The sequence below is a fragment of the Mixophyes fleayi genome, chromosome 7, assembly GCF_038048845.1.
Source record: "Mixophyes fleayi isolate aMixFle1 chromosome 7, aMixFle1.hap1, whole genome shotgun sequence".
Classification (NCBI taxonomy): Eukaryota; Metazoa; Chordata; class Amphibia; order Anura; family Limnodynastidae; genus Mixophyes; species Mixophyes fleayi.
Genome location: NC_134408.1, coordinates 152,151,664 through 152,162,121, shown reverse-complemented (window position 1 = coordinate 152,162,121; position 10,458 = coordinate 152,151,664). Strand labels below are relative to the sequence as shown.

General features: G+C 41.8%; 1 protein-coding gene across 3 annotated transcripts in view; it reads right to left on the bottom strand.

Moving 5' to 3' along the window:
* Positions 1-3,591: 3,591 nt before the first annotated feature.
* LOC142098374 (uncharacterized) overlaps positions 3,592-10,458 on the bottom strand; it is a 50,364-nt gene continuing 43,497 nt past the window's right edge. For all 3 annotated transcript variants that reach the window (XM_075181177.1, XM_075181178.1, XM_075181176.1), the window contains 4 exons: positions 10,105-10,309; positions 6,895-7,511; positions 5,930-6,075; positions 3,592-5,291 (listed from right to left, as the gene is read on the bottom strand). In XM_075181177.1, coding sequence (XP_075037278.1) covers positions 4,493-5,291; positions 5,930-6,075; positions 6,895-7,511; positions 10,105-10,309 — 1,767 coding nt within the window. In that variant the 3' untranslated portion in view covers positions 3,592-4,492. The remainder of the gene's footprint in view (positions 5,292-5,929; positions 6,076-6,894; positions 7,512-10,104; positions 10,310-10,458) is intronic.

The window sequence follows — 10,458 nt, the reverse complement described above, 5'->3', positions numbered from 1 at the left end:
GTCGGCGATGTGATGGCAAACAGTGGTTTGTAGGGATCGGAGACAGTCATCATTATACTTAATTTATACCCGAAATAATATTGCTTGGGCAGGCTATATATGCGTTTTTTTCCTGATCTGCATCCATTTCCAATTGCACTGACATACCCTTGCTGTATTATTGTTTTTGTGTATTAAGTATGACTTGCAGTATACAGTAAGTATATTACATACACTTACTGTACTATTCCTACATTAGATCGCCCCCGTCTACATGTGCTCACTTTCTGTATACGCAGAGTGATGTCACACGAGATACATGACGCACACTGACGTAGTACTGGCTCTGCGTCAGCCCCAAAGCAATTACCGACGTATCATTTTCACCTGTACTCGGAGGGTCTGTTGTTATTATTCTCGTTTGTACACTTAAACCTTTGTTTGATAATAAAGAAAAACCCTTAATAATCCTTGGGTCCGTTAAAGGAGTTTGTCCATTTAGGCACAATCCTGATCCATCTCTAGTATAAACTATTCCATACAGTGGCTGGAAGATAAACATCACTATAACAGTATCAAAATGTGAAAAAAATAGTGCTGAGTTCAGAGCCAGGGATTATAAAATGTTTTAATATCAATACACATCAAACGGTGCTGCGGAGGGTGTTTGTGAGTGACACTAGGGGGCGCTGTACTCCCATGTGCTCAGCTGTCGCGCAGTCTTCATAGGAGTAATGTAATACTTTCAAGTAAAAAGACATTTGTATACAAGATGCAGGTATCTGACACACAGCCGGGAGCCTTAGCGCTGCAGAACTATTACATATGTTATAAATGTCATTGTGTATGCCGTGGCACGCAGATAGTTTTATTTCACACTCTCCGTCAGTCCTTGAAATTCGCTGATGGAAATGGTGGTACATTTACTAAGACATGACCCAGCTTGATTACAATGTGAGATGGGTCCAAGATAGTGATTTCAGGTTCACTGTCTGCTCTTCTCCTGCCAGTGAACTTGTGTAGGGCGGCAAAGTGTGAAACTGGAAAATGAGAGGGTTTACCTGTCCGTCCTAGGACCCCGTCTGCCTGTTCTTACAAAGGTGAAAACTGATGGTAACGTGAAGCCAGATAATATTATTCATAATGGTCGTTGACCAGCAAGAACTGGACATTTGTGTTTATATTGATAGTCTTCAAATGTTCCCTGGTCAGCCCCGCCGTTCTGAGAGTTTTCCACCGCCAGAAGCCTATTGTTTTGTTCCTGATACTTTTACCCAATACAATACTTTATCTCTCCAGCTTCTATCTACAGCTTCTACCATCGTATTTATATCATCTGGCAAAATTTTCCCCATGTTTCTCGCTGAATATTTTTATGCCCAATGCTGAGCTGTTCTTTCCCAGGACAATCAGTCTCCTTTTAATTTATATTCTTGCAAAGAACTAAGGATTTAAGGGTTGAGGTTACCATCAGACTAGATGGCTCAAATGGTTCTTATCTACCGACCAACAGATGATATATATACATGGCTGGAAAGTAGAGAAGCAAAAAAAAATTGTTCATTTAGGAAAACTCTCATGAGGGAGTGGTGTACAACACAATAATCTAAAGGTGGACAATCGGTTGGAATATGATGCTTTAGCTTCTGATTTGCAACAACTTCTGCTAATTATTAGTGTGACAGCAGCCTGTGGTCCCGGGACTGGCTCAGAAGCCCCTCTTCTATATATAAAAGCTGAAAAATAAGAATTTGGTGATTGGTGCAGTGTTCTGTAAAACCCGTCACAGCGCCAACTACACAGAATGTCCCTGTATACCCCACTGGCTCTGCAGGATGTATACAGATAGTTAATGAATAACGATTGAGGGTGATCATTAGATCTATTCTGGTTAGAAAGGGATTCTTGGATCAAGTGATGACAATAACAGAGATTTATCTGATGAATGTCTGAGATCATCCGACTACCCCATAGGGGCAAAATTAAATCTAAAATGTTATCGACTGAGCATTAATGAAGCATTAATTACACGGCTGCAACTTGTGTTAATACTGTTTCTCCTTTACCCCCAATATCCAGTGTAGTTACACAATTTTAGTATTGCCAGATCACAAGAAGGGTTTTGTAAATATTCCATAACAAACAATCCAACTGTATTGTAGATTATTATGTTACAAGAGCTAACAATCTGATTGGCTGCATCAAGGGTTCTTTTTCCCAAATATCTAGCAATTTAGTCTTGTTCTTTCCTGAAGGTTTCCTTTACATGCTGCAGTAAAGAGATGAGTAATATATTCTATTATAATATATATATAAATGTGTGTGTGTGTGTGTGTGTATATGTATATATATATATATATATATATTACACACACACACAGAGGACAAACCACATATTCTTGCAGTTTGTGCCATTCAGTAGTTTGGGTTCAGACACTCTGCAGAATATATCAGTATGTATCCATCAGAGGAGTTGAGCAATGTTCTGCAGATCACTAGCGAGCTCAATAAGCTGAGAATATTATTTTTTTAACCTTTATCTATGCAGCGCCAGCATATTCTGTAGCAATTGGGAACATACAGTAATAAAATGAGACTGTGTAATAGACAGAGGAAGCAGTAAGAGGGCGCTTCCCGCAAGCTTACAATCTATAGTACAAGAGGAGTGTGATACACAAGGGTAAGTGCTATATATTGGTCCAGCCAGAGAGTAATGGGATAAAGTGCTTAGTGGGCTGTATGATCCAGTCACACAGCAGCATTGGTCTGGGGATCAGACGGTTGGTTAAGTATAAAGAGACGTGTGTCTGGTGTGAACTGTATAGAGGAGTGATAGGTTTGAATCTCCTGGGCATTAAGAGGGTGGTTGAGGAATTTCATAAGTTGCCTGTAGAAGTGAGTTTTAAGAGAACACCTGAAGGTTTGAACGTTACTCTGTTCCAGCTTCCCCCTGACAGATACATACTGACGTATTCTGCAGCTTATTAGGTTATAAAAACTAAAGATGCTTCTGTCTGTATGCACATGATCTAACTCTGTGTTACTGGGTCACAGGGCCTGATTCATTAAGGATCTTAAATGAAGAGGTATCTTATTTCAGTCTCCTGGACAAAACCATGTTACAATACAAGGGGTGCAAACTAGTTTTCTGTTTTGCACACAAGTTAAATACTGACTGTTTTTTCATGTACAACACATCCTACGTTATGTGATTGTGCAGGGAGGATATCTGACCAGTGTTGTGGAAGAGAAGACTGCCCACAACTTCAGGTAATGAACCAGCATTTGTAAATTACACTACCTAAGGAAGAGGTAAGTTATCTTTTGTTTTCATTCCCAAACTCTATACATACTGTTAATTTTAAAAAATGTCAGGAAAACACTGCAGATTCAAGTTAAAGCCTGGAAATGTTCATCTCGGTCTTTGTAGGAAGATGACGTCAGTAAGCGGCTCTATAGCTCTGCTTTAATGCTCTCTCATTAAGATGACCTGTCTGTTACATTATTACCTGTGAGCATCGCCTTGTCTTAATGTCATGTTGCCCGAAGATCCGTGTACTAACATCAGTCTTATAATATGAACCACGACAAATAAAGATTATTGTGCAGAGCTGCAGCTGCTGTGTTTTTATTAAGTGAACTTCTGATGCCGTTTGTTTTGCATTTTATAGTCGTATTAATTACCAACACAAAATATCAGTTTGAAATCTGGTATCACATTAGTCTGGTGATCTCCCAGTGAGGAATGTCTGAAGTGACCGAAAACTGCAGCTATTCCCACAAACCAAAAATTACTGAAATGTACTAAAAATTTTGTTCAATAAAAAAAAAAAAACCTGTTTATAAATCTTACAATTCAGCTGATTTCAGATGGGCGACTTTACTGCAGCCACTTATTGGCTGTGGCATGGTGCGCTAGGCAACCTATGGCACTCCAGTTGTTGAACTCCAAGTCCCAACGAGCTGAGCTCTGACTTGTAAGGGTTGCTGGGACCGTAGCTTAGCAGTGATAATGCCATAGGTTTAAAGTCACGTGAAAGACGCCCAACATGAACTCAACCACAAAGGGGCCGTTTTTTAAAATCTCCTGATTGACAATAAATATTGCATAGTTCATGAGAACTACACCAGAATTACTCAAAACATGAGTAAACCTTTTCACTGAACCGTGTGGGTTTAAGTTTTGGTTCTGCATCACGAAACCCAGCTGCAGAACCATTTACACCCAGGAGCGTGCGTACAGCAGCTCCGTTTCTCTTTCCTCTCCTCTCATTCCCTCAGCGAGATATTAATTCCCTGGTTCTCAGGACATGTTTTGAAGATTGTCCTATCGGGACAGTTGAAGAGAGGGATGGGAAACATTACTCTAAATTGAATCAAGAACTTGTGCTAAAATGTTCAAACTATGGTAATATTCCGATAGTCTTGGTTTTGCGAAGATAAACTTGGTACAGTATTCGGTCTACATTTGTGCAGATGTTTGGGGTGATTCAACCCCTAATATGTGACACCTTCATGACCTTGTTTGCACTGTGCTTATCATTATGTTTGGGAGAGCATTGCGACGTTTCCTCCAGGTTCCAAGATGGCTGGAGTAATTTTTAATCTGTTGGAACCAGTGCTGAGTTCGGGAGCTGTCACTGTCTCGGAACACAAACCCTTCTCTCCTGATCTCCAAGAGTTCAAAGGTATCTTCACAGTCCGGGTCGGTGGACACCACGCAGTGGGCAAGTCTCAGGGGGTCCCTGAGCATCACAAACTTTCCGTTGCTTTTGTCTTTGATCAGCACCAAAACAGCATCTTTAGCTGTTTTGGCAGAAGAACTAGCTTCCAGACCACCGTCAGAAGTCTTCTTCACGTTCACCATCAGTAGGGCATGCACGTTCTGGAACTTAAGAGACTTACAACCTTTCTTGACCCATTGGCCATCTGTAGGCTGTGCCAACTGCAGAGGTCCTTCCTTGATAAAGCGCGTCTCCTCTCTTGGCCAACCAACTTGCTTGATGGCCATCTCTCTCATCTCAATGTTGGTCACTTCCCTGTTCTTTCTGCTCTCCCTGCGGAAGGTCCTCAGCGTCCATGTGTTCCCCTCCTGCTTGGTTTTCATGTTGATGTGCTCTAAGTGAGATTCAATACGGCTTTTGGCTTCCCACAAACTGCTGTGATCGGGGTGAAACTCCGTTGTACTCTTGAGGATCCGGCTCAGCAGGAGCGGGTACTTGGTGACCCTTTGTAAAGGAGCCATGAGGAATGATCGGAGGTTCATGCGTCGTAGGGCAGTGTTGTCATTCTGAGACACATCCAGGAAAATTCTAAAATAAAGGAATTATAAATAAGAATACTTAAGTATCACCTGGAGAAACACATGTAGAGTTTTGTACTCAGCAGACAATGTACTTAACATCCGCAATGTGAAAGGTTACCCAATGAAACGTGTGACATCATCTGCCACAATAGTGATTCATCTACAAAGCAGTAACGTCTGGGACATACACAATGTATTACACGTGTCTGGAATATCCCTTGGAGATGAAAAGGCACCTGTTGCAGTATCTGTTCTTATCAACAGGTGGTGACGGAACCAAACTATTTTAGAGCAAGACAAACACAGATTGCAAAGTGTTACTAAGGGCTAAATGTACCAACCTGCTCTGTTGTAAAATCAGTATTTTCTTTTCTTCATAGTTTACTAAACTCTGCTCCGATTCTGTCAGACACATAGTGATATATTCTGCAGCTAATATAATACTTAATAACCAGATTTGCTGTTCCTTCCATGTTCTCTCTTCCTCCCTGTCCCACTGTCTCATTATTGTCTGTACATTTTGTTATCTTCAGTCTGCATCTTATAGATGGACGGACTCGCCCAGGAGGAAAAGGATGTTTGGGCTGTGGGCACCTGGGGGATCGATGTCCCCGTAATTACCAAACACTTCAGACATGGTCTCACCTCAGAAGCTCCTTCTCTTTCTCCAGGGCGTTGAGTGTCCCTACTGAGGTCGGCTGCTGGAGGCAGTAGGTCTGAAACTCTGGTAACATGTTCACAAACTCCAAAAAGATCTCCCCAATGCAGACTGTCATCAGGTCGTCGTCACCCTGAGGGCAGGAAAATAAGATACAATGTAAACACTAAGTATCACCCCAACAACACACTCGTCGGATGACCGGACGTATGGTCAGTGCATCTTCTAAATCCTGATACATGGCATCATCACAATAATAATAACTGTACTAGTTAGGAGCGCAGTCGTGGCTGTAATACAAATACCTGCAGGATACAGAACACAGATAACGTCACTTATGGACATTTTTAGTAGTTTTTCATGTCTGTTTTATGCATCATTTACACCGATGGAAAACGCTGTTACTGTAACTTTTTCCAGTTTTCCTCCTTTCTGCAGCTTTCTGGTACATTATATCTTATCTGCTGACCCCCATATTCCAGAAGATGGGGTACCTTTATAACTTACTTTGAGGACACCCATTTTTTGTTTTCATACTGGGGGAGGGGGTTATATAATTCTATAAAATAGAGTAAGAAGAAAGTGGAGAGAAATTGTCCTTTAAATGATGACATAATTTTATATAGTCAGAAATTCCGCCACATTTCTATCTCCAGTGAACCAACATTATATGGTGCTGACCGAGAGGTAATAAGGTGACGTTTGTCATAGAATATGGAGTTAATTTGCCGCTATAATTAGGACCTCCGCTATCTGCCCTTCCATAGAATAACCCCATCTGTGATGTGTACAATATTCTACTTCTTCAGTACATTATACAGTTTTGCTTTCATAAGATATTTTTAAAGAACCATTTTCACTGGAAACAAAATTTCTGCTACTAAAATAAATTTGATAGGAAATTTCCCCCGAGATCCAATCCCACATGAATTGTATTATCTTCTGTCCATACCTGGTCAAACGCTTGGTCAATTTCATCCTGTAGGACCTCGAGGAACTTCTCATTGAGATCGATGAGTTCCTGTATGTTGCTGAACACAACGGCTAGCTGTTCATTGGTCAGCAGCCCTGCCGTCTGCATAGGGAGGTAGAATTCCTCTTTTATTATCCGCAGATCCTCCCCGTAGCTCGATTCCGTGTTGACAAATTCCAATACGGCTTCCTTACGTTCCATCCTACGAGTGACACATTTCATGCATAACGTCTCTCTCCTTTTGCCTCGGCTTTCAGCATCCATTGCTGAATTGCCCTCCCCACAGTCTGTGCATGGGCGGTGTGCCTCCCACGCCTCTAGAGAAGCGGTAGTTTCAGCTACTCTTGCTCGCCACCTCCTGGAAAGTGCGTCTCCGATGCCGCTATCCACCCTCTCCACTTCTCCTGGCTTCGTTGGTCTCGTGCTGCCTTCACACTCCTCTCTCTCATCGTTGACACCAACGATCCCACTGTCGGTGCTCAGGCTGCTGATGTTACTCCAGCGATGCCGCGTTCGGTGGGAACGTCCTGCGTTGTAAATGCTTTCCTTCCCAGAGCTGCAGGAGGTTGTAGTGTTGGCTTTCATCAATACCGGTCCTGTTTAATACAGACAATCGCAATTAGTAATATTACAGTTGTTAGTATCAACTCCTTAGTACTATTTTGACTTTCCAAATCCCTCCTCAACTTAAAGGACCTAGAAATACTCAAAGTCTGAATATTTGTATTTGGTTGTTTTACAATAAAATTCTACATCACAAAAACAAACAGGAATATTTTTGCATAACATACTTCTGTGTAACAAGAGATATTGTATAACACTCTATAACACACTCTCTATATGCATCTATAAACTGACAATAATGTTTAGATGTCCTCTAACAACTGTGGTCACAATACTAGGACCCAGGCACGGGGATGGGGACACAATGGAGAGGTGGGGGAGAAACAGATTCCACCCAGAGAGCAGGACAGGGAACAGAGCTCTTCCTGCCAATAATGCTGCTGGCAGACAATTAATACAATGAGCACAAGAGTGGGCGCAGAGAGCTCATGGGCCATCGGATTAGGCTCAGTTTTACCCACTAGCCACCAGATTCTCCAACGTAAACATTGTGCAGAAAACATTGCTCCTGATTCTATTTCAAGGGGTTTACGTCAGCGCAGGTGACGGCAACAGGAAGTGAGGAAATGGGGAGCAGAACATTCTGTACTGGGTGCGATGGGTCACGTCGGAGGCGTGATGTGGGGGTCTAGTAAAGTAGGCATGGGAAAGAAGGGTCCCAGACCCACGGTTTGGGCCCATTGTGTTGTTAATGTTAACTTGTTTCTCCTATACTGTAATATAAAACTAAGAACCGTGTATATATCTGTATTACATGGAAACTAGAGCTTTGTTATCTTATATTAGTCAGTACAATGTGTGTCTGTACCTTCCTGGTTGTCAGAACAGATCTCTCTCTGTAGATGTGGTCTACTTAGATATTGCAAAGGCCTTTGATACAGTGCCACACAAGAGGTTAGTTTGCAAAATATGGGAACTGGGTCTAGGAAACAACATTTGTACTCGGGTCGAAAACTGGTTAGAGAATAGGGAACAGAGAGTTATGATAAATGGAACATTTTCTAATTGGTCAAAAATTTTAAGTGGAGTACCTTAAGGTTCCGTGCTGGGGCCACTCCTGTTTAATATATTTATTAATGACCTTGGTGATGGTTTAGAGAGCAAAGTTTCCATTTTTGCAGATGACACTAAATTCTGCAAGGTGATAAAATCAGAGCAAGATGTAGCTTCTCTACAGAGGGACTTAAATAAACTGGAGGATTGGGCGGCCAAATGGAATATGAGGATTAACATAGATAAATGTAAGGTTACGCATTTGGGGATAAAAACAAGAACGCAATCTATAAATGATGGGATTGATTTAGGGGAATCTATAATGGAAAAGAATTACAGAGTGCTTGTAGACAATAGACTTAGCAATAGTGCTCAATGTCAAGCAGCAGCTGCAAGGGCAAACAAAGTATTGGCATGCATAAAAAGGGGCATAGATGCAAGGGAAGACAGTGTAATTTTGCCACTGTATAAATCGTTGGTAAGACCTCATCTTGAATATGCAGTACAGTTCTGGGCACCACTCTATAAAAAAGATAATTTGGAACTAGAAAGGGTTCAGAGAAGGACGACAAAATTGATAAAGGGTATGGAGTCATTAAGTTATGAGGAAAGGTTAGCCAGTTTAGGATGTTTACTTTAGAAAAGAGGCGTCTAAGGGGAGATATGACTACTATGTACAAATACATTAAGGGTCAATACAGAGAACTTTCATGGGAACTTTTTACCCCAAGGACTATACACAGGACACACGGTCACCCCCTAAGGTTAGAGGAGAGGTTTCACAACCAGCAAAGGAAGGGGTTCTTTACAGTAAGGGCAGTCAAGATATGGAATTCACTGCCAGCGAAGGTTGTGATGGTGGATCCAATAGATATGTTTAAGAAAGGGTTAGATGAATTTTTAGCGGAAAGTGTATCCAATGATACGACCGTTAATTAAAATGAAGGATAGTAGTGGATATAGGGTAAAAATAGGACTGCAATATTGGGTCTGGAGGATTTTTCCGAATTGAAACAGATTGGCGGTTACTTAATCTGGATCAATTTCAAATAAAAGAGAGGGATCTCAGGAGATCCAAAATGGGTTGAACTTGATGGACTGGTGTCTTTTTTTCAACCTCATCAACTATGTAACTATGTAACCACACATTAATAGTCTAGATTCACCTCCCAACTAGACACTTCCATGGCAGTTATTATCGGGGTAATAATAAGAACACAACTAATCACTATATCTGCTTGATGGAAGTGTTCTGTTGTCATGGAAATGGATTTGCTCTCACCTGCTCCGTGATAGCTTATACTTAGTGTGTTACACTACTGTGTGTACATTTCCTGCCTCATGTTTACCAATGATAAATGGTTTGAAAAAAGTTATTGATTTTTCTATTACCTACTGGTTAATAAAATAATATTTAATCATATTCTCTATAGCACTGAGGGGTTTCGGATTTGGAGAGTGCAGCAACATTGTTTCAACAAAATGAAAAGCCGTATTCCTGTCTGGAGTATGGATGACAGCAGATGTGAGACCTCGGACTACGTCTGCTCTATCCCATGATGTCACATGTACCGTTCTCCTTGTCCTGCCTCCGTCTCTGCGCGTGGTGACGTGCGGCTGCCGCAATTTTCAGCTCCAGCTGTTTCCTTTTCACTGCGTCGGTCGGCATGGGGTCACTGAAATGTGGGCGCAGGCGACTCCCACGCGGGGTTTTCCCTGACTCCCCGGCTTCATGAGTCATGTCGGAGCTGGATCTGCGGCACCCAGGACTGCACAGCTGAAAAGACAACGGCACTTTAATTGTCACAGTCACTGATGAATCAGACGATGCCAGCAGGTGACTAACACATCCGCTCACCCACTTATTTACCCCTCAGGGGCTTCACGTCTCCAGCTATTTCTATCTGCTGTCACCAGGTGGATTAT